Source organism: Chiloscyllium plagiosum, chromosome 13, assembly GCF_004010195.1.
Source record: "Chiloscyllium plagiosum isolate BGI_BamShark_2017 chromosome 13, ASM401019v2, whole genome shotgun sequence".
Classification (NCBI taxonomy): Eukaryota; Metazoa; Chordata; class Chondrichthyes; order Orectolobiformes; family Hemiscylliidae; genus Chiloscyllium; species Chiloscyllium plagiosum.
Window position 1 is genome coordinate 54,339,942 of NC_057722.1, and position 25,320 is coordinate 54,365,261.

Sequence of the window (25,320 nt, forward strand, 5' to 3'; positions counted from 1 at the left end):
TAAGTAATATTTTGATATACTTAAAGCTGGTAACCTGGTTAAGTTTTATTGGTATAGCTGAAAATATATTTAAGCATTATTTAGTTGTGTTACATCACCTAAAATTGTAAATAACTAAAAAATGTCTTAGAATCATTTATTAACTACATGGGTGACATCAATTTCTTACCTAATTAAAAGAACCTGAAAGGTTTTAATATATATATTCTTGCTTCTTATGCTACAATAAGAGTGCAATTCATAAAAGATATCTTACAGGTAATTAAGATGATTTGCTGAATAATACAATTTGGGACCAGTTTCCCAAGATGTTTTTGAAGTCAGCAAGAATGATTCTGGAAAGTCAAGTTGAGATGGACATTATTTGCTTTTGAAAGTCTTTCACCTTCTGTGTGGAATAATTGGTTTTGGTTCACACTGTGCATCATAACTTTTGAAAATGAATTTCTACTGTCTACAATGAACAAATTCTAATAGGAATTAATTTGCTAATTCCAGTAAAACCTTGAATTACGAAATATTACTTCCATACTGTACCTTGTGACAAATGTGATTTATTCTTGCTTTCAAAACATTGTTTCAACAATCTATGAAATATACTGCAATAAACGCTGAAATACTCAACAAATCACAGCATTTGTGGAATGACAGAGTTAAGCTTTTAGGTCAGAGATCCTTCATTAGAATGAATGCACTTAAACATATATCAGTCTTTAAGTCACAGAACGTGTCTCCCATCCATGTTGCTGTTGATAAAGAACCAGCCAGCACTGGCACTGAAACTAAAACAAATATAATTAAGATTAAGGCATTGATTTGAAAATCTCAGCATTGGCGCTTTTGAGACATTCTGCATTAACACTTGACAAATTTTTTTTAAAAAAATAAACAGCTTTAAATTTATTCCAAGTATAGTGCATATGAATAAATATTCTTCAGTTCTGTTCATTTCGAATAATCTATTCAGAAAAACCAAAATAACTTCTGCATATCTTTTTTATTTCACCTGCAGGTTCAATAGGGTTTGACACCACGTACTGAGAACAATGCAAGGTGCGCTTTTCTGCAATGTTACAAACTACAGCAGCTCACATTTGACAGTTTAAGTGTTCACATCTTCTGACTCACAGAGGACTAGAAGCTTTATTTTATCTCAAAGAGCTGACTTTAGGCTGAATTTCATTCTGGGATTACAATCCCGCCATGAATTGCTCATCAGGAACCTACACTTGTCGGTAGCTGGACATGATGTGCACAATTTAGAGTGTGACCAATTAAGTAGCTGCCACAGGCCTTTTGAGTCTGAAGTACCTCCAAGAGACCTTCCAGCAAAGATTCACTGCCACACTGTTAGAGACAGATGCCATCATTCTATGGTGTTGATGACTGCAAGTAGGAGTGCCAGATGGGTTAGGTTCTTCAGGGTTCAGAAAAAAGCCTCTCACAGGCACACTGTCAGTGTGATTTTCACTTGAAGCTTCTAAATAGATTAGCACTGTTGTCTGCTCTCCTGCCAGATTGAAAAATCAGGTCAGCTAAATGCCTCTAAAACATTTAATTTCATGGAGGCAGGAGGACAGCATTGGTTTCAGTCTGACAGATTTTTCCTCACTGCTCCCTTTGCTGCCCCTCACCAGTCTTGCCACCACAGAAAATTCAGCCTTTTGTCTCGTACCTTCACTTATGTTAACTATTGTTTTCTGTTGGATATTACTATAGCATTAGATTTTGACTTTTGTTCATATACATTTGATGCAAAATAATGGACAGTTTGGGATTGGTCTTGTGTTTCAGTATTTATTTATGAACATGGTAGGAATGTACAAACAAATCCAAGACCAGTGAGAGATAGCTTGCACACCTGTACACCTAGAGTCATGGGCATACATCATAGAAACAGACCCTTCGGTCCACCAGTCCATGTTAAACATAAACTAGTCCCACCTGCCTTCTCTTGGCCTATATCCCTCCAAACCTTTCCTATTCATGTACTTATCCAAATGTCTTTCAAACAAACATTGTAACCGTACCCACATCCACCACTTCCCCCGGAAATTCATTCCACATGTGAATCACTCTATGTAAAATATTTGCCCATGTCTTTTTTAAATCTCTCTTGTCTTACCTTAAAAATATGTCCTTGGTCTTGAAATCGCCCATCCAAGGGAAAAGACAACTACCACTAACTCTATCAATACCTCTCTTTTTTTATAAACTTCTATCAGGTCACCTCTCAAACTCCCACGCTCCAGTGGAAAAAGTCCCAGTCTATTCAGCCTCTCCTTATAACTCAAATCTTCCATACTTGGCAACATCCTGGTAAATCTCTTCTGAACCCATTCCAGTCTAATAATACCTTTCCTATAACTGGGCAATCAGAATTGGCCATAATGTTCCAGAAGAGGCCTCACAAATGTCCTGTATAACCTCAACATAACACCCCAACTCCTATACTCAAAGGACTGATCAATGAAGGCAAGCGTGGCAAACCCCTTTTTAACCACCCCATCTATACGTGATGCAAACTTCAAACAATTATGTACTATCACTCCTAGGTCCCTCTGTTCTACAATACTAACCAAGTCCTTACCAGTAATTGTACAAGCCCTACCCTTGTTTGTTGTACCAAAATGCAGTACCTCACATTTATGCAGACTGAATACCATCAGGCATTTTTTCAGCCCACTGACCCATTTCATCAAGATCCCTTCATAATCTTAGAAAACATTCTTTACAGTCCACAATGCCACCAATTTCGGTGTCATTTGTATATTAATGTTTAGACTTGGGGACACAATACATAATTTTAAACATTACATTACAGAGGAATATAGTCATATATGAAGAGCAGAGCAGCAAACTACAAAAAGACCTATGCACATTGTGAAATGGGTAGATGCATTGCAAATGAAATGAATTGTATGGAGTGTGGGGTGATATATTTTGGATGAGAAATTTGATAGCACATAATAAATAAAATGGAACCACTTTAAAAGGGGCACAGGATCAAAGAGACCTGGAGGCAAACGCATATAAATCTTTGAAAATTTCATTTTTAAAAAGTGGATAGGTTTTGAGCTTATTAGTTAGAAGTACAGAATAAAGAAAGATGCACTAAATGTTGAAAAAAAATTGATTAGCTCGTACCTAGAGTATTGTGACCAACTTTGGGTATCACACTTTAGAAAGGCCAGGTTATTGATACAGAGAAAATTTACCAGAATAACATCAAGTGTGATGGATGTCATTTACATGAAAAGACTGCAGAAGCTGGGATTATTTTCCATAAAGTAGGAAAGGATAATGAGATATTTAATAGTTGTGCTTAAAATTATGAAGGGTTTTGATAATGTTAGATGGAGAGAAATTGTTTCTACTGGCACAGGATTGGATAATATATTTAAAATAATTAGCAAAAATCTCAGTATGGAGATAAGAAGACCCAGTGAATTATGATAATCTGGGATGCACGGCCTGATAGGGTGAATGCAGCAGAATCATTCAGAATTAAAACAAAAGGCATGGATTGCTGTTTAAAAACGCATCACACTACGGAAACAAGCTTGCTGTGCTACTAATTGTAGCTTCTCCAAAAAGCTCATAAACGCATGAGGGCCAAATGGCTTCCTTCTGTGCTGAATGGTCCCACACTTGACATGACATTAATCAAATACTGTCCTTCATTGAATTTTTATTTTTGATATTGATCTAGGTTTCTAAATTCTTTTAACATGGTCACATTAAGTTCCCAGTGTGTCTCACTTTGAAACCGTTCCTTATACATCAGAGGATCCTACATCAAATGTCGCCCAAAAAAAGAGATTTCCTACATAAACCTTGTAACATGTTATTGCTCAAGTTTTGACAATTTCATGGCACACTATCATTTAATTACTTTTAATTCAAAATAAAAACGTCTTGTGTGTCGAGATTAATGGGCTGTATGAAATGCTGTTGGAAAGTATTGATACAAGTCCTTGGGATAAATCTTTCCAGCATTAAATTTGAAAATAAAAATATTGCATTTACATTGTGCTCTTCTTATTTAGGACAACCTAAAAGTGCTTTACATCCACTTTTGAAGGAGTCACTGTGAAAATGTGGGAAACACAACAGTTAACTTTCATATGGCAAACAAGGTGATCATGGCCAAATAATATGTTTTTAGTAATGATAGCTACAGATAAATGTTGACCTGAGCATCAGGAAGAACTTCACTTCTCCCCAAATAATGCCATGGAATATTTTATACACACCTGATGGATTGGATAGGGTCTCAAGCTTAAAGTTTCATTTGAAAGCCAATGCATCTAACAGCACAGTTCACATTTCAAATTAAATCAGAAGTGTCACCAAGAATCAGTTAAGCAGCTATTTCCTAAAAGTTTATTTTCTTGCTTTCAGCTTTGGTGCAGTAAAGAGACAAGCAACAGAAAACAAATTCTTTTGAAAAGTTAAGATCCTAATTTTTGCCGACGTAGAATATGAATAAATTAGACATTCTTTTCAGATAATAAGAAATAAAAATCCCTGCTTGCATGATCATATTTTGACAAACACTACATCGACTGAATAATTAAGACTCAAATGGAGATGTTTCAAAGCTCAAGAAGAAAGTAAATGAAAATGATAGATCAATGATACCATTGATTTGTACAGTGATGCTTACAAAACACAATACACTTGTCCAAAGATAATTACATTTCATTTGGTGGTTTTGTGCACTGTCAGAAATGTACTGAAATTTATAAGGAAATGAAGACATTTGTTTTTCTCTTTAAAATTGGTATCAATTTTAGGAAAAGGTTTATTAAGAGTGCATTGAAAGTTCTGTCCACTCCAGAAAACAGGTGAATTTAAGTAACGTAAATGAAGACATTTCATCTTATGAGAGTTGCTCTAAATGATTAACATCTTTTACAGTTATGGAAGATGTTGAATATTTCTTTTTGACACTAAATTATTGACTGAGCACAGTATTAATGCTAAACTGTCAGCTTTTTATGGGATGTGGGTATTGCTAATTTTCTGCCTGTCACTAACTATCTTTATGAAGGTGGTGCTGAGCTGCCTTCTTGAACTGATGCAGTCTTGGGGACAGAGGGACACCCTCAATAGCGTTAGGAAAGGAGTTACAGTCGTAGAGTCAAAGAGATGTACAGCATGGAAATAGACCCAGAGTTCCAGGAATTGGGTCGAGCGACAGAGGAAGAATGTTTGCTGCATTACATTGCTCAATTGAGACATTCAAAAAGGCATTGGATGATGAGGATAAAAATAAACATACAAGGATATGGGGGAAAAAAAAAGGTTAGCACAAAGTAACAGTGCTCATTTAACAAGCCGAAGCTGAATTCCCTCCTTCTGCATTGATTACCCCTTTAAAACTATGACATGCACAGAAATGCTGAAGTTGCTGTGGCCACATCCCTAGAACCAGCAATCATTGACTTTCTGCATCCATAATACAGTCTGTAACATCTTAAAAAAAGGTTCTTTGTTCAATTAGGTATTCTTGGGTGAATAATAACATTTGGTGAACAAAGAATTAGCTCTAAAATATTACATGGTGTTGTTAAATGATTAATTAGCAGATGTTTAAACTAAATATTTTAAATATCTTAGAATTTTCTCAAAATATTTGTATGTTTTATCTTAAATCTGCTCTGTGCAAAATTATTTACAGGTTATTTTATTTTAATGCTTTTTATTTCCTGTTTATGTCTACTAATATCCTTCGATATGATTGGTGGTTGAAAAGTTTGATGACATAATTCCAGCTTTACACAGGGAATTTCTGGAAGAAGTTTCAGTAACACTGCAGAGAGATGGGAGATGAAATCCTCACAAGAGAGACTGCTAGATTCCAGTAAGCCTCACTTCACAGTCAACAACAATAAGCTTTGCTTTGTCACAAAAGATAAAATCCTACCCAAGTTTAAGAACAAGAGATCTTCCTTGTGAGATGGCGATGAGGATAATCTTTTTCTCCCACCACATTGTTAATGTGTGGAATTATCTTCCCCAGAAAGCACTGGAGGCTTGTTCATACAAAAATATATACAAGTAGGTCATACATCCCTTCAAGTCTGCTACACCATTCAAAATGATCATGGCTGATCCATTTGTTTACGAATTCCACATTCCTATCTACTCACAATAAGCTTCGATTCCAATATCTAACATGAATCTATTTGCCTCCACAGTAAAAATACTTCATAACTCTGCCTTCAGAGTTCCAAAATCAAGTAATCATCTGTAAAAGGATCCAGTCATATCTGTCCTAAACGGATGATTTCTATTTTTAAAACAATGTCCTCTCATTAACTCATCCACAAGATGAAACATTATTTCCAGATTCACAAAAACAGAAATTCATCAGATTTTCTGATGAAGAGTTACTGTACTCGAAACATTAACTCTGCTTTCTTCTTGTTAGCCTTGCTGTGTTCCTCCAGCAATTTCTTTTTTTGCTTCAGATCGACAGCATCTACAGTTCTTTGTTTTAATTTCCAGGTTCGCTTTATCAAGATTCAGAATTTTATAAACTTCAATCGAGTCATTCTTCACTTTGAGACTCCAGTTATTATAAGCCAGCCTGTCCAATCTTTCCTCATGAGACAAACCAGTAAGTCTCCTCTGAAATTATTATTGAAGGTTTCTTCATAAAATTATTTCCCCTAACTTATAAACGTAATGACTATTCAGCAAAATTTGAGCACCCACTATGTAAAGACAAGCCTCATCATATGGAAGCCATACGTTATTTCTGAAAGAAATGTTTGCCAGTTATACAGTGCTATTCTCATAATGTATGCTTGAAAAAATGAACACTAACACACTTGACCTACTCTCAATATCTTGAAAAAATTATGGAATTTGCCCAGGTTGTAGCTCACTTTAGGACTCCTAAATCATATAGCAAAAACATAGGAACAACACTTGCCCTTTAACTCAAGAGGCAGCATATGGAAATCTAATGCAGATAACAAAGCATTTACAAACTCAGCTTGTGGCTCTCTTTATGCTGCTACAATCCCCATACTGATGTAATTGAATGTTTGATACTTTCCCATTTATGCCCACAATTTAATTAAAGACTGATTCTAAAGCATTCTATAAACACATATAAAAATGTTTTTAAAAATTACACATCAAGAATTAAGCTGCTATATAATTAAAGACTTTGATCTTTAAAAGCTAAAAACTCTTAAAATTAAAGATACTTATTTTATAAGTGAAATCGTGTAAGAACTTCCTGTTTAGCCTAGAAAGATGTTTGCTGAGGAAGTAAAAGTTAAAGACAAATAATATGAGGAAGTTACATGGCGTTGACTAGTCAAAAGCTACTACTATTGACTAGCATTGATAGATTCCATACAGTATCAGTGTTTTATTCCATGTTCGTTCTCAAAGGACAATAAGTTGGCCTACTTCTCAGCAAAAATGGTAAACCAAAACCTGATGGATGGTGAGGAAAGAGAAAGGATGCAGCTCGCCAGTGCAAAGTGACATCCAAAGAAAACCAAAGCTGCAAGTTTCCAACTCTCACAAATTATTTTGGCATCAATAACGAACTTAAGATCTTAAATTTGTAACATACCATCTGGTCATATGAGAGTTTCATTTCCTTAATTTTTCCCCTAGCTATATTAAATTCTGAAATCACTGTTGCCTTTAGTAATTTTCAAGTCCAAAAGAATCAGTTTTTCTTTTTTGCCACATCGGAGTCATCAGTTGGTGCACTCTTCTCAAGGTCAGCATGACCAAACCAAAGTGATAGCAAAATAATCAGGTGGCAGACATGGAGTGAAATTGAGCTGTACACAGTTGATGGATAGGTGTTCCAGGAAAGCTCAATTAATCCCAGAATAAGTACTCTGAAAGAATAATAAAAGATGACATCAATACAATTCTGAAATGACCTATCTCTAACACCTTTTAAATCTATATAAACTTGCCTTTAGTAATTGCTGTAATCTGTCTGTCACTATCAGATATTAAGGACACCCACATATATGGAGTGATAAGTGAGTAGCAAGTTCTAATGCAATGCATAAAGATATAACCATTTCTGCTAATGCAATTCATTGAATCTGTTTCAGCAGCATGAAAATACTTTGAGCTTTGCCATGTTTACTATGTAACAGGAACATAATTACCTTGTATACACATAGCCATTTGGGGGAGTGGTGTTTGGGAAGGGCATGAGAAGAAACAGAAAATTTGATAAATATTTTTCTCTAATCTGCACCTGACCAGCTGCTTTAATTCAAAAGATATAGGGACGTAGTACAACAAATACAACAAAACACATTAATACAGCATCTCTTTCAGTATTATGGCAAACAAACCCTTTACTATTCTCCGAAAAAGCACTTACTTGAAACTAGTTATTCAATAATTAAAAATCTGCAACCTAGAAAATTACTATAGCTTCTGAACTTTCTGATTCAAGTACCCTTGAGAAACCATGATGGATATAGAAAATAATTAACATTCTAGATTTTGAACTCAGAATTTGACTTTGGCACCGTTCCATCTCGTGAGATAGCCAAATACTGGCATGGATAGAGCTCTGGCTGACTGGTCAAAGCTACTGTGGATATAAAGGGTTTTTATTCAGCATGGCAGCCGGTGACTAGCGGAGTTCTGCAGCAATCTGATTTATTCATTGTCACCCAAGCACAGTGAAAAACTTTGTTTCTAAGCAGTACGGGCAGAACATTGTAAGCAAGGACATATACATCATAAAGTGAAAACAAAACTTAGAGGCATACAGGTTATGTTGCATAGGCATATAAGAGACAAGATCATCATTAGCAAGATCAGCATTATTTGTGTTCTGTGTTGGGTTTACAATTATTCAATTATATGTTATCAACATGTACAAAGAAACTGAGGGCACTGTTGCTAGGTTTTCACATGACACGAAAATAAATGGAGGGGTAGGTAATATTGAGGAAGCATCGAGGCTGCAGAAAGACTTGGACCAGACCAGGAGAGTAGGCAAAGAAGTGGTTGATGGATTACAATGTTGAGAAGGTGTTAGGTTGTGCACTGTGGGAGGAAGGATAGAGGCATAGACTGTTTTCTAAATGGGGAAAAGCTTTGGAAATCAAGGGACTTAAGAGAATCCTGAACTTGGTTAACATTCAGGTTCAGTTTGCTGTTAGAAAAGCAAATACAAATATTGGCACTCATTGTGAGAGGGCTATAAGGCAAGAGCAAGGATGTACAAGGGTCAAGATCAAAGAACAATATAGCATAGGAATAGGCCGTTTGGCCCTCCAAGCCTGCGCCGCCACATTTTGCCCTTCCATACTAAAACGGTCTTTACTTACAGGATCTGTATCCCTCTATTGCCTTCCGATTCATGTATTCGTCCAGGTGCTTCTTGAATGCTACTACTATATCTTTTTCGACCAACTCCTCTAGCAAGGTGTTCCAGGCACTCACCACTCTGTGAAAAACTTGCCTTCCACATTTCTTTTATCCTTCCTCACACCTGGAAACCTGCATCCGCTAGTAATTGACCCCTCCACCCTGAGAAAAAAGATCATACTTCCCACTCTATCCATGCTGTTCATAATCTTATAAACTTCTATTAGGTCACCCCTCAACCTTCTGCATTCCAACAAAAACAAACTCAGTCTATCCAACCTTTTTTCATACCTAAATTCTCTTATACCAGGTAATATCCTTTTCTATACTCTCTCTGAAGCATCCACATACTTCTGGTAGTGTAGTGACCAGAACTGTACACAATATTCTAAGCGTGGCCTAACTAAAGTTCTATAAAGCTGCAGCATAACATCTCTATCTTTATATTCAATTCTCCTTCCAATGAAGGCAAGAATTCCGTAAGCTTTTTTAAAACTACCTTATCTACCAGGGCTACACCTTCACTAATCAGTGCACCTGCACCCACACCCAGATTCCTCTGCACATCAATAATCTTAAGGATGCTGCCACTCACTGTATGATTTCCACCTCTACTTGACCTTACAAAATGCATCAGCTCACACTTGTCAGATTTAAACTCCATCTGCTATTTTTCTGTCCATGCCTCCAACTGATCTACATCCTGCTGTATCCTCTGACAATCCACCTCACCATCCACAACTCTGCCAATCTTTGTAACGTTTGCAAACTTATTAATTAGATCTGCTACATTTCCTTTAAATGATTTATGTAGACAATAAACAGCAGAGGTCCCAGCACTGATCCTTGTGGAATGTCACTAGTCACAGCCCTATATTCTGAAAAGCATCCTTCCACTGCTACCCTCTGTCTCCTATGACTAAGCCAGACTACATTTGGAATATAGTGTGTAGTTTTGGGCACTTGACATATGAGGAGCAGTTGAGGACTCTGCACTTGGAGTTTAGAAGAATGAGAGGGGATCTCACTGAAATTTACATAACATTAAAAGGTCTAAACGAATGGACATGGAGAAACTAGGACTCAGGGCACAGCCTCAGAGTGAAGGGACAACCTTTTAGAACTGAGGCAAGGAGGAATTTCTTCAGCCAGATCATGATGAATCTGTGTCACGCATTGCAACTCATTGGTGTGGAAGCCAAGTCATTGAGTATATCTAAGACAGAGACAGACAGTTCTTAATTAGTAAGCAGATCAAAGGTTCCAGGGAGAAGGCAGGAGAATGGGGTTGGGAAACATTTGCCATGACTGAATGCCAGTGCTGACTCGATGGGCTGAATGGTCTAATTCTGCTCCTATAATTTATGATTCTTATGATTCAGATGATGATTAGTCCTTGTGGTCACCTCTGTGTTATATATTCTCTGGCATGACTCAGTAGAACACGGAGAATACTAATCAAGCAATGCAGTAAAATCTAATTGGGGCAGTATGGTGGCTGAGTGGTTAGCACTGCTGCCTCACAGTGCCAGGGACCTGGGTTCGATTCCCGCCTTGGGCGAGTGTCTGTGTGGAGTTTGCACATTCTCCCAGTGTCTGCGTGGGTTTCCTCTGGGTGCTCTGGTTTTCTCCCACAATCCAAAAGATGTGCAGGCCAGGTGAATTGGCCATGCTAAACTGACCACAGTGTTAGGTGAATTAGTCAGGGGTAAATATATGGTAGGGGAATAGGTCTGGGTGGGTTACTCTTCAGAGGGTCAGTGTGGACTTGTTGGGCTGAAGGGCCTGTTTCCATACTGTATGGAATCTAGTCTAAAAAACAGAATCCATTTTATGTAATTTAGTCTTAATGTTGAAAGGAGCAATGTAAGGCTATGAGCCAAGTGCTGGAAAATGGCATTAGAATAGTTAGGTGGTTGTTTTCAACCAGTGCAGACTGGATGGGTCAAAGCTCTTATTCAGTGTTGTAGATCGTTATAAATCTCTGTTGGCGCCCACATGCCAGCTGAAAGGGTTACATTTAAAAGAAATTTACAACTGGATACTAATGCAAAATAATAGATACTGGGAGTGAAAGCAGCTCAGAAAATGCTGGAAATATTGAGTGGGTCTGGCAGCACCTATGGAGATCAAAAAAAAATGTTAAGCCTCAGGTCTGTGACCGTTTGCAGACCTGAAACATTTTTTTTTCTCCACATGGACACAGTTAAACATGCTATTTTCAGCTTTTTAAAGCTTTCATAACGATATTGCTCTAACAGTTTTCTCGTTACATTGAGTTAAGCTACTCTGTTAGCCATGTAAAGCTATTTTTTTACTCTTCATCCAAACTTCTAAACATACATGCAGCTTGTTATTTTGATTCACAAGACATGCCTGTTTTTTAAATGCAATAAAATTAGGGATAAAAATTGGTCTTAAAATCATAGAGAAATAAAGATGGTCTCATTCTGTACCATAACAATTTTGTGATTTCATAAATCTTCCTGAATGCTTCACTTTGTAAACTCAGAGTATGCGGGCATACAGAAATTGCTCTCCTTAATTTAGATTTGTAATTTTCACTGATTAAAACCTATCATAATAAAGTAGAAGTTAAAAGAAAAATGCAAGTGCAAACACATTTAAAAAGTGCACCATCACAAATAATACAATTACCTGTGACTTAGATGTTGTTATACAGGAGAATGATAAGACTTACTTGAGAAGATGAGCAAGTTTTTTCACATGTGTGCTCCATAAGAGGTATGGCAGAGTATGGAAGTACCAGACATAGAACTGATAGTGTAGTGATCGACTGAAACATATTCCAATGAAATTTGAGGTAAAGAGAACAAATATAATTTGTGTTTATTAGTAAAGGAAAAAACTAGGCATTGAGTCACTAATCAGTAAAACTGATTTAAGTTGCAGAATTAATTCAAGGAGCACTGTATGTTGAAGAAACAAATCATTTTAACTCATTTTAATATTTTGGAGTAGCTTACACCATTTTACAGTACGTCTGCAACTAATGAACCAGCAAAACCTAAGTTCATTTTGATTAGTAGTACAAGAGTTCAAGAAATATAGCACATTTTCAAATATCTTGATTTAGGAATTAAAAGTTAGTTGGTAACTAACATGTCCATACTCCACCCATCTTTCCTGTGCCTAGCATTTTTATTTCTTGTGCTAATTAGACAAAACACACAAAGAATTTGCAACTTCTACCATTTATTTGGCATAGTTATGTTCTTTGCACCCTGCTCAAACTGACTAGAATTTAATTAAAATATCAAAATAACTGATTAATGTGATTTCCAACAAAGGTTAACATGATTTCCAACCGTGGGGCAGCACAGTGGCTTAGTGGTTGGCACTACTGCCTTACAGCGCCAGGGACCTGGGTTCAATTCCACCCTTGGATGACTGTCTATGTGGAATTTGCACATTCTCCCCATGTCTGCTTGGGTTTCCTCTGGGTGCTCCAGTTTCCTCCCAAAGTCCAATGATGTGCAGATCAAGTGGATTGGCCATGTTAAATTGTCTGTAATGTGCAGGGATATGTAGGTTAAGTGGGGTGGGGTGGGGGCTGCCTTTGGAGGGTCAGTGTGACTTGAATGGCTGAATGGCCTGCTTCCACACTAAGTTTCTATGATTCTATTAGAACATCCTAGAAATAATAATGTATTCCTGGGGACAATAAAAGTATGCGTTCATTATCAGAAAGGCCCATGCACGGAATGTCAGTTTTAGGAATGCAAAAGAAAACAATGTAGTTGCTGAAGCCATTTGTACATATACAGTAATAAATTGACTTGACAGGGAGATGACGATCTTATACATTACGTAGCATTCACGGAATAATTTGAAAACCATTCATTTGGAGCTTTGGTATGAGAACTTACAATATTCCTGTCCATGAGAGTGTCTTACTACCTCAGCTCTGCTGCACCTGAGTTTTTGATTTGGCCTACCATTTACTCTCACAAATATACAAATGATGCAATGAATTTTGGAAGGATATGATCTGCTGTCACAGTTTGGTGCTGGGTTTTTCTCGCTTCTGGGGACTTCAGAAGTGAAAATATTTGTTCTTCAGACCTGGGGCACATAAACCAAGAACAGAAATTAGTGTAACTGCAAGCAGTTCAGTAGCAATAAAATAAGGATTGTGGTAAACTGAAATGAATAATGTTTTCTGTGGGCTATTGGAAGTTTCTCACTGCTGTTCTAAACTATAGAACATGCTCAATGTGGACAGAATAGCAATATCCAACCTTTCCAGACTGTTTCATAATCAAGTGGTGCTCCACATTTGAATTCTTGCCACTGGTGGAAAATAAACTATTACTGGGTTGAGGGAATTTTAAAAGATATCAAAGTTATAGGCTCTACTAACATTGTAACTTAATCACACAGCACCTAATCCCAATAACACTGCTCTTCTTCAGTTATTTCTTCCTATAATGTGCAATCCTTAGATATGATTTCATATCCCAGTCCAGAATACACCTGCTCACACAACCTATTTCTACCAGAGCATTTTTCCAGAGGTGAAAATGTTTCATAACATATCAACTCATCTATGGTGTGACTATAGAAAGAGACCAATTTTGGAGCAAAGACCAAGTCTCAAAGTCTAAGTTGTAAGTTCTCAAAATGTGTATCTCTCACACTGTTACAGCGAGAGAAAGGAAACGGAAAAACAGGAAAAGTAATAGAATAAATAGAAAATAAATAGAATATAAATAGAAAATAGGAACATTAACATAGAAAAATAAGAAATAATGTTATTAAAGTGCAGGTAGAAAGACACAAAAGAGATGCCAGTGACAAAGTGAGAGAATGAAATTGAAGACACTGACTTCTAAAGACAGACAAGATAAAAATGAAGAGGGAACAAGTTAGGGTGCAATTACGATACAGCTGTAGTATCAGAGCAAAATGTTTGTTTTGTGCTCGCATTAAAGTTCACAACACCAGTGCACCTTTAAACACTCATTGGTTAAATCAAAGACTGACTAGGCAAGGTTTCTCCATCTGCCAGAAAGGGCATCACATGCTCATAAGCACATAAACACTGGAATCTTACAAAAGGCATTTTCCACAAATGACACTGACAGCTCCCATAAAATTAAAAATTAATTTCTAAAAAAGGTTAAAACAATTTGGAAATGATTTAGATTTAGTAATGTAGCTTACTGATAGATATTCAACATAGTTCAATAGTTTGTGGATTAACAACATGACAAATCTGATTCTATACCCACAAAAGTGGTAGAATTGCCACAATTGCTATCACTCGCAATGTAACAATTTCAGCGACTAGCTGTGGTTTTGTAAGTGTGAGAAAAGCAAACAATTAAAAACATGGACAAGGGGGAGAAACTTTCTTCAATGGTTGCATTCAGATGCTTAGCTAAATAAAAATAAAGGGTACACAATCATTTGGACAGAAAAGAGGAGTTTTATGTTGTTTCTGGTTGTGCTATCTCTATTATTTGGAAGTCTGGTGATAATGCTGCATATTATCGACTAGAAACTTTTCTCAATTTGACAAACACATGGATGGCACACAAACAAGTTACCATTAAACAACCATGTCTAATCATTTCCATTCTGTGACATACACACTACATCTGAACTGCAAGCAGAGACTGAAGGCATTTCCAGCAACACACAGATCTAGGTAAACCTACTTGTTCCACCTGTAAATAGCAAAGAGAATCAAGATGCTCAAGTGTGCCACCAACAGTGTAAGGTGGAAATAACGATTCAGGAAGATCTCTTCGGGCAGGAATCGCCAATTCACTGTCCACTTAAATAGAAACTGGCGGCCAAGGTCAAACGCTCTTGCCACATACCCAACTGGATTCTTCATCAGGAAAGGCAAACCCAAAATTACCTAAATAATACATGAAGGAGAAAAATTATATTTTAGTCTAATATCCACTAAAGCATTACAATGAATTAAACAGCACAGAAGGCCGCCATCTGACATATTATGTCCGTATTGGCTTTTTCAATTAGTCCAACTCCTGTTTTTTTTTCTTACAAACCTGCAGTACTTCAGTTACTTGCATATTCCTTTCTGTGTTTTCACCAGAGTTGATCACGTTTTGCCTGATCAAGAAATACTGTGAACTTTTGAGCATACCCAATTTGTGTAATTGCTTGGTTTCTTTTATACAACCACAGAGTGGTGTTAACATAAATAAAGACAAAGATCCATTAGCAGTCTGCATGGAAACATATGAATTACTATGTGCTTGAAGGAATATTGCTGAGTGTATAAAAATATTCCTTAAGTGCACAATTTTAAGCTGAATACAAACTGAATATTAAATGGAAGAGATACTGAATGTGTATGATAGGGTTGCATAAGCTGAAACTAACATCTGGCATATGAACCTAAAATCAACTAGAAACTTTTCTCAACTTGACAAACACATGGATGGCACACAAAACAAGTTCCATTAAACAAACATGACTAATCATTTCCATTCTGTTTAGGAACAGAAAACATTAACATAAAACAAATGCAAGTTTCAAGCCCCACTTGCAACAGAGATGGTCTATAACACATCTGAACAGGATGATTAAAATTGTATCATGGAATTTCTGTAGTTTATTGAGAGCAGGGAGCAGGGGTATATAAGCCATTGGCATCTTGAATCTGCTGTCATTCTACAAGATTATGGCTTATCGGATTGTGACCGCAGCTCTATTTTGTAACAGTAGTTTGCTAACACTGAAATCGCATGATAACTTGGTAACACGCATGCCCACAGTTTGCAACACTCTACATCAATGTGGCATGCACAAAGTGTGCACTGCGCAGATGCACAGAAAAGGCACAATGCTGAAATGAAGTTTGGCAGCAGAAAATATCTCAGGGAAGAGGAGACTGAACAGGGAAAATTAGAATAGTGATCGGGGATGGTGCGTCAAAAGGCTTCTACAGTTTTCTCGGATTGTTTCTGACTAGTGCAGACTCAATGGGACAAAAGGCCTTTTTCTGTGCTGTAGGCCTTTATGACACAAATAGGATCACCCACATCAATACAGGGCAATAGAACATCAACATAACCACTTCCCTAACCTGGGGAGCAACATCTCCAAGGAGTGCAACATAGAGATCTTAAACCTCTGTCTCAGAATTGGCAAAACTGAGTTTTCTAGTAGCTCCACCCAGTGTGAGGATCCAGCATCACCAACATAAATACAGAGCTGCAAATCTACATATTTATTGTAGAATCATATGCAATGTACACCAGTGAAACATGGATTAGAACAGCCAAAGTTGTCACACAGGTCAGATACATTCACTAGCATTGCCAGTATAAATTCCTGGTTATAATACTGTCCATGTCCAAATGAAATATCATCTGCTAAACTGAGCAAACTGCCTTTGGCATAGAACTATATAGATGTAATGGTTGGTATGGAATGAAGGAGGTAAGAAGTCATAAAATACTTGAAGACAAACTGACCGTGATCCTGTTAACCATTAATGGGAAGAAGCAGTTGCACATGAAAATTATACGGTAGCTTATGTGGTCATATGGGCCTTCAGGATCAATGTACAGTTTAATAGTTTCCATCAAAAAAGAAAGTCAATGAGAATGACTAATCCAACTGGATTAGTTCACTGATATAGGTAAAAAAAATTAAATACTCAAAACCCAGTGCCTAAGAAATTTCCTGTTGGCACCATGGTTTTGTTGGTCTGCATTGTACAATGGACATGACTAACTCTTTATTTAATAGTAAGCTACTTTATGTTATTGTACTGATGGCTGCACCCATCTGTTTTTGCAAGGAAGTGTCTCACGTGCCACATTGTTTACATTCTCGGTCTCTAATATTCTGCAGAAACCTGGCAATGTAGAAATGCAATCAATTAGTCATTCACTGCAGATAAAACAGCAAGCTTCATCTCCATTTGGTATTTACAAATACACCCAAATATTAAAGTAGCTTTGCAGCAGTCAGGAAGTAGTGCAAAAGTAGATTTCTACAAACTTGAGACACAATGAAATAGCTCAAATGAAAAGTGCTAATCCCCAGTGGAAGAAATAACTTCATAATCAAGCAGTTTCAGTATCCCCATAAAAACTAAACCACACTAACATCTGTCCATCTTTTTTTCTCTAGATAAAAGGATTTACGTAACAATGAATTGTTTGCTCTCAAAGATCAGCTAGGCATAAAGTCATTGCTCAACAGTGATCGAAAAGTTTATTTAGCAGCTTATAAATATTGAGATAGAGAATTGTCCATAGTTGGTGCAGATTATTTCTTGGTCAAGGATTCCTCTCCACGATATTTTAAAAGGGTCCTTAACTATGATCTATTTCTTGCACTTCTGCCCTCATCCCTTCCCCTACCTCCCATAAACATGATGAAGCTGCTCGTTTCTGTGCTTTCCATCCCACTAGCCTCCACATTCAAAAGATCATCCTCAGCCATTCCTGCCACCTCAAATGTGATTCCACCATAAATATACTATTCCTTTCCCTTTCCTGTCAGCATTTTGAAGGGACTGCTCTCTCCATGGCACCCTGGCCCACTGCTCTACCACCAGCAACATGTCATGACACCTTCCCAAGCAATTGCAGCTAAAACACTTGTACTTAAAGTGGCTTGCTCCTCACTGTTCAAGACCAATACTCCCGCAGAGTGAAAGAGAAATTTACTTCTACTTCTTTCAATCTAGTCCTCGCTTTCATTGCTCACATTATGGTAGCCTCTAAAACAGGGAGACCAAACTTCTGATAGCTTGTCATTTCAACAGACCGTTTTGCTCATATATATTTTTCTGTCCTTGACCTGCTACAATGGTCCAGTAAAGCCCATATCATCTTGAAGAAATGCACTTCATTTTCTGCTTAGGCACTTTACAGCCTTCTGGGCTCAACACAGACTTCAACAGCTTCATGCCAAGAACTGCAGTCAATTTTGATATTCACCATTCTCCCACCTTATCTGCCTTGTTTTAACACTTGTGCTTTTCAGTCAGGGTCAACCTGCATACTACTATTAAGACCAACTCTGGATGTGTGCTTTCTTTATTCCCCTATCCATTAACATTCTTTTTTCCTTTTGTTATCTGGCACCTTTGCCCTCTAACCTTTCTCACCCTCTAATCTTTCCCTGACCTTTCTTTCTGTTCCACTTATTTTTCCAAGTATTGTCAACAGCATAAAACTCATCACATTTCCACTCTTCTTTAGTTCTGAAGCCATATTGGATTTGAAATATTAACTCTTCTTTTTCTGTAGATGTCGCCAGTCCTGTCAAAGTTTATCTAGCACACTCAGTTTTTATTTCAGATATCCAGCACCTGCAGTATTTTCTTTTTGTCTAACTATCCAAGCATGTTTCAATATTATTGCCATACATATAATTATACAAGATGAGTGACAGATCAGATGATAAAATACACAAAATGGCAGAGAACTAACAAATTAATCAATACAAAGCAATTAGCGTATGAAAGGAAGTTCGCTCGAAATTTGAAAATGGATAACAGGAGTTTCTACTAAAAAAATAGTAAAGTAAGTGTTGGTCGTCTAATGAGAGAGAATGGGAATTAGTAGTAGATTATAAAGGACATGGCAGATTAAGTAAACAAATATTTGCTTGTACCTTGTAATCAAGGGGCTAATGGGATACTACACTATTACGAGAGGAACTGAACATAAAAGTAAGGACATTACGCTTCAGTTATATAGGGCACTGGTGGGACCACATATTGCGCAGTTTTAGTTTTCTTACTTAAGAAAGGGTGTATAGGCATTGAAGGAGGTTTACTAGATTGATACCTGGAATGAACAGGTTGTCTTATAAGGATAGGTTGAACAAGCTGGGATTGTTTCCACTGGAGTTTGTAAGAGTGAGGGGTGATTAAAGGATATAAAGGTCCTGAATGATCTTGACAATATGGATGAGGAATGATGTTTCCTTAGGAGAAGCATGATTTTAAAATTAAGGCTTATCCTGTCAGGACAGAAAAGAAGAGAAATTTGTTCACCCAAGGATTTTGTGACTTTGGAAGTCTGCTTCAGAAGGCATGGAGATGGAAGTCACTGAATATTTTTAATTTTGAGGCAAATATATTCTTTTAAGCAAGGGAGCCAAAAGGTTAAATCGAGAATAAATCGGAATGCGGAATTAGAACTCAAACTGATCAGCCATACTCCAAGCGAATGTTGCTGCAGGTTCAATGGACTGAATGGTTCGTTACTGCTCCGAATATGTATGGCTGTATTTTGTTATGAACATATATTACTGGGATTATAATAAACTTGCTTTAACATCTTAAATTAATAATCCATTGAAATTCTACATGGTATAGGACAGTTCCCACATTCACACAGCCTCACAAAAGCAAAACGTTAGAAGACCGTACACCCTTTTTTGATTTAGTTTGAGCTTATAGCTTCAGATCAGCTGAAGAGAATTGCCTATCACGAGGTCCCAAACAATGAAATAGCGTTTTGAGAGAAACGGTGGATACTACTGCAGTAGAGGCAATGTATTGGTAGCTGAGCAGTTCAAGACAGTGTTTCCAAGTTTCTGGTCTCTACTGTTTGCCGAGTAAGGACTGAAGTTTGATCAGCTTTGACCAATAACTAACTCATTGGCTCAAGGCAGGAAAATGCATTTTCTTTATGGTCATTTGATCCAAGAGAACATGCATGGCAATGAAAATTTGGGATAATTAACTGTCTGTAAATTCTAGCCATGGTGAGATTTGTTTTTGAGGTAATTTTCAACAATTTTCAATTAATTTTACAAAGTCAGGCTAATGCAAGCTGTGAACAAATTGAATAAAGACATGTTTCATACATTTACTGCTTTACCGTGAATGCTTTTACTGAATCATTTATTGTTACATGTATTCAAAATACAGTGAAAAATGTACCGTCGCCATTCAATTGTTCTCTTTTCTTTATTTTATTCTAAAATTAATGAGAGCCCAACTTTTCCTTCTCCACTGCTGCAATTCTGCTCTGGGCTTCCCAGCGCAAACCATGCCGCCACCAGAGCCCTGCTTCAGGCTTTCTAGCCCACACCATGCCACCAACAGGGGCCCACTCCACGTGGAAGCAAGTGTCCCACTCCACATTTCACAGGCTGACCAACTAACTTTAACCACACTGCCTCTGAAGACACTGCTGCCGCTCTGGAGCTCACTGATGCCACCTTCTCCACTGAAGAGCTCTCTTCATCAGGTAAGTTTGAGAAAAAAAAAGGGTAAAAGAAAAAGAAAAAAAAGCAGACAAAGAGGACAAGCCTGGATGCTGCCTACTCCGCCATCTTGGCATTTTCTTGACATTTAACATGCTATGTGTAAATCAGGTTACATAAGCAACTCCTTGGCTATCTCATGTTAATTTTCCCCTTGAATTGGTATTCTTGTGAATGGTTGTGATGCATGCAACTCAAAAGACTTTGAAAAATGTGTCTTTTTTCACTTGTATATGCTGTTAAATTTAGCTTTGTGATGATGAATCATTGAATGTTGTAAAAATTCATCATGTTCACTAATGTCTTTTAGTCAAGGATATTTGCAATTCTATTTCGAAGCATGTCCTAGACTATTGCTGAATGGCACTAATAAAGTATACATTGTTGACAGTTTTTGAAGACTAATGAGCTTGGTTAATCAAGTGATTTTCAGGAAACATAAGATTAATTATATTTAAAACATAAATTGACTTTTTTTATTTAAAAAAACTAGGAGACATCCACAAAACTTCACTGTGCTCTTACTTGATGTAATAAAATATTCACACAAATTAAATATTGGACATATTAAAACAATTACTCAAAGCATTCATGTACAGGTGGTCTCTGGCTGCACTATCAAATAACAGGTGCTATTTAAATAATGAAAAGATACAGAGAAATCAGTCTTATATAGATCCAATAGCTTCATCCCTTGTAATCTCAAACAATGTAATAAGAGCACAGAAACAAAGATTTTCAACTTGCCATCGCAGCAAAAACAAAAGGAAAATGCATTGGGCAATTTAAACAGAAATAACAACTGGACAGTTGCTCTTACAGACACCTGTCCTGTAACATCAAGTGGCAAGCTGACAATCCATCTCAGAGTATGAGGCAAATGCAGACATTTGAAAAGGGTAGAAAATATAGACATTTTGACTTGAAAGCTTGGTAATTTAGCAGAAGCATTGTACTTAATCTCATTTAATCCCTGCAATATATACTTCCAGTCTTGAATAACGCAGATTGAGATATTTGTTCACAGAAAACCAGCTTCCATGTGAATATGGCTAAAAAAAAAAAATCAATAATAGGCTCTGTTTATTTGCAGTTTCTTTCAAGTGAGGTTTGCATTAGTCACTGGCAAGATATACCACAAAATTACTGATTAGGAGTGATGCATAAAATGAATATGCATGGTGACAATAAAACTACCATTAGGAATACGATGCAGAACACGCAGACACAATATGAAAAAGTATAGAAATAAATGGGTTTGATTTAATAAGAGGGGAGGCAATAGCCTATTATCACTAGGCTATCAATCCAGAAACTCAGCTAATGTTCGATAGATAAGGGTTCAAATCCTGCCACAGCAAATGGGGAATAAAAATATCTGAAATTAAGAATTTACTGATGACCATAAAACCATTATTAATTACTGGAAAATCCCATCTGGTTCATCAATGTCCTTCAGGAAGGAAATCTGCCATCCTCACCTGGTCTGGCCTATATGTGACGCCAGACCCACAGCCCTCTGAAATGACCCAGCAAGCCACTCAGATATAACTATCGCTACAAAGTGTCAACAAAGATGAAACCTGTTGGACCACCTGGCACCGACCTAGGAACTAAAAAAGACAAATGGAAAGAACACGTGCTGACCCGAAAGAAGTCCTCCTACAACATCTGGGGGCTAATGCCAAAATTGGGAGAGGTTCTCACAGTCGAGACCAGTAACTGACTTACAATATCTGTTAGGCATGATTCTGAGAGTACAATTATATCCCAGACACCACTGTCACCATCCTAGGTACATCTTGTCCCATCGCCAGGATAGAGTCAGCAGAGATGGTGGCAGTGTTGGATACATTTTGGGGAGGGGTTGGCCTAGAAGCCTCAACATTAACACCAGATTCTTTAAAGTCTCATTGCAACAGGTTAAACTTCCTGCTGATTATCACATACTCTGTCCCTCAGCTGATGAATCAGTACTCCCCCATTTTGAATGGCACATGGAGGACAGCAAGAGTGCAAAATTATTGTCGGCGGGGGATTTCAATGTTCACCACTAAGAGTGGTTTGGCAGCAGCACTACTCTCCTGGAACTGACTGGATCCCAACAGCTGCTGGACTCAGCCTGCAGGAGGTGATGAGGGAACCAATAAGGACAGAAAAACATAATTGACCTAATCCTTACCAATCTGCAAGGTGCAAATGCACCTGACAATATTGTTAGGAGTGACCAGTCCTTGTGGAAACAAAGTCCCACCTTCACAACACCATCGTGTTGTACTGCATGGTGCTAAAATGGACAAACCTCAAACAGATTTAAGAACTCAAGACTGGGCTTTGGGCCATCAGCAACAGCAGAACTGAAATCCAAAACAATCACATAGTCTGGCATATCTCTCACTTAAGCATTGCAATTACATATGGCAGATTAACCTGGCAAGAGGACATACCAGGAGCAGCATACCAGGAGGTTGCCATCATCCAGAACAAGCAGTTCACTTGATTGGCACAACATCCACATCCCTCTATCACCGACACTCAGTAACAGCAGTGTGTACTACCTTCAATAATGAACTGCAGAAATTCACCAAAAGATCCTCAGATAGCACCTTCCAAACCCACAACCACTTCCATCTCGAAGAACAAGGGCAGCAGATATATGGGAACACTTGAAATAACTGCAAAGATGCTGATATTCCGCCACCAAGTCACTCTTTATTTATTTGCGCACTGTACACTGGCTATGGCTAGCCAGCTCAGAGTCAGTCCCCTGAGGAGTTTCAGAATCCAGTGTATACATTTTTAATTTTTAAAGAGTTTTGAAAATTTGTGTTTTTAGTAACACTGACTGCAGTCAGCCAACCCGAGTTAGTTCTCAACTGAGGAGATTGTAATGTCCTGGTTTTTCTTTGCGGTGTAGGTGTAGGAATATAGTGAAGACACAGTGTAGAAAACTTTATGCGCATTTTTCCACCATGTAAAACAAATACTGGATTGGCCAGTGAGAATCAGTGCTCTGTTCCTTCAATCAATGATTGCACGATTGAAAAAGTGAAGGTGAGGGCAGGGGTTATATCAAAATAGAGTTGGTGGGGGAAACAAAGCATCCCAAGCCCCACAGTGCTCACCATTCCCTGACCGTCCTCTGTTTATACAATTTTTTTTCAACCAAGTCACCCTTTGTTTACTTGTGCACAGTACACTGGCTGTCACCAGCCAGCTGTGAGTCAGTCTCCCGAACTGAGGAGATTCTAAATCCCCTGATTATAATTGTTTCCGCTCGCCTTCACTCCCTACACACACAATACTACCATACAGCGGTAGTACTCAAATTCCTCAGCACCCATGTTCATGTGTGCTTGCAGGTGCAAGATACAAAGAAAAAAACACCAAGTGAAAATAACTTTATTAACATTCCACCACTAGAAAAGACAGCAATGCAGCCAATGAACCAGTGAGAAGCGAAGCCCAGAGTGAGCAATGCTTATGTGAAAAAGGTGAAGGGGAAGGTATGGGTTATATCAAAATAGAGTTAATGGGGAAAACAAAGTACTCCACACCCCGCGGTGCCAACCTCTCCCTGAAGATTCCGTTTACATTTTTTTCTTTATATATTTTTTCCTTTTTTTTTCTTTTTAACCCCCACACTACCACCTAAGTGCGGTAGTGCTTATTATACATTTTTTTTTCCCCAGCACCCATGGTGTGTGTGTGCGCAGGTGTGAGACACAGTGAAAGACACAAAGTGCACCAATCTTTATTCAATTTCCACCACCAGGAAGATAGGAAAACACCCGGGTGGCCAGTGACAAGCACTGCCCTTCACATCTAAGATTCCGTTTAGATTGGTCAGTCACCACTTTCCTGATTGACCAAGCTTAACAACCCCAATCAAGGATCTCAGTTAACAAGTTCTAGCTAGCTCCAATCCCTACAACAACCAATTGCAACTCCTTCCACACCTCCGCCCTCCGCCCAAAAAAAAAAAGCCACTCACCAACCTGACTTGGAAATATAATCATCATTCCTTCGCTGATTCTCAGTCAAAATCCTGAGGTTCCCTCCTTAATGGCATTGAATAAATCTACTACATGATGACTGCTGCAGTTCAAGACGGCAGCTCACTACCACCTTCTCAAGGGATGGGCAATAAATGCTGGCCAGCCAGCGACACCCATACCCTACTAATGAGTGAATTTAAAAAATGGGACGTATGAAAAAGGACGGGTTATTTAATGCAAATTAAGATTACCTCAGAATTCACTCAGTCGAAAGTCATATTCAAACCATGTAGCTTTCTAGTCAGAGAACAATGCCCAGTTGTTGTGAATAACACTCAAAACAGATATTTAGAATCCAAAGACAATCAGGTGTCAGCAAATATCCCCAGCACAAGAGGAGAATAATGAAGAGACACCGCTGAAAAGCCTTTCTAGGTGAACTTGTAACTTCTAGGTAAGATATATACAATTATGAAATATCAAAAATAAATCAAGAAAAATCACTGTAAACTGATCAGTTATTATAGAACATTTATCACAGATTTGAAACAGCAAACGACAAAGATTTGTATATACAATGAATGGACAGTACCAATGCTGTAAATTCACATCTCATCTCCCCAACATTCAACAGCATTACTATCATTGAATTCCCACCAGCAATATTGTGGAGGGTTGCCACTGACCAGGCATTTAA

General features: G+C 37.7%; 1 protein-coding gene across 3 annotated transcripts in view; it reads right to left on the reverse strand.

Moving 5' to 3' along the window:
- Positions 1 to 517: 517 nt before the first annotated feature.
- The window catches only part of alg3 (ALG3 alpha-1,3- mannosyltransferase), a 38,768-nt gene continuing 13,965 nt past the window's right edge, over positions 518 to 25,320 (reverse strand). For 2 of the 3 annotated variants that reach the window (XM_043702446.1, XM_043702445.1), the window contains exons 6-9: positions 15,069 to 15,274; positions 13,394 to 13,470; positions 12,086 to 12,230; positions 2,408 to 7,880 (exon numbers count right to left, since the gene is read on the reverse strand). In XM_043702446.1, coding sequence (XP_043558381.1) covers positions 7,703 to 7,880; positions 12,086 to 12,230; positions 13,394 to 13,470; positions 15,069 to 15,274 — 606 coding nt within the window. In that variant the 3' untranslated portion in view covers positions 2,408 to 7,702. Of the gene's footprint in view, positions 783 to 2,407; positions 7,881 to 12,085; positions 12,231 to 13,393; positions 13,471 to 15,068; positions 15,275 to 25,320 lie in introns of those variants that run through there. The other variant, XR_006313446.1, reaches the window with a different exon arrangement.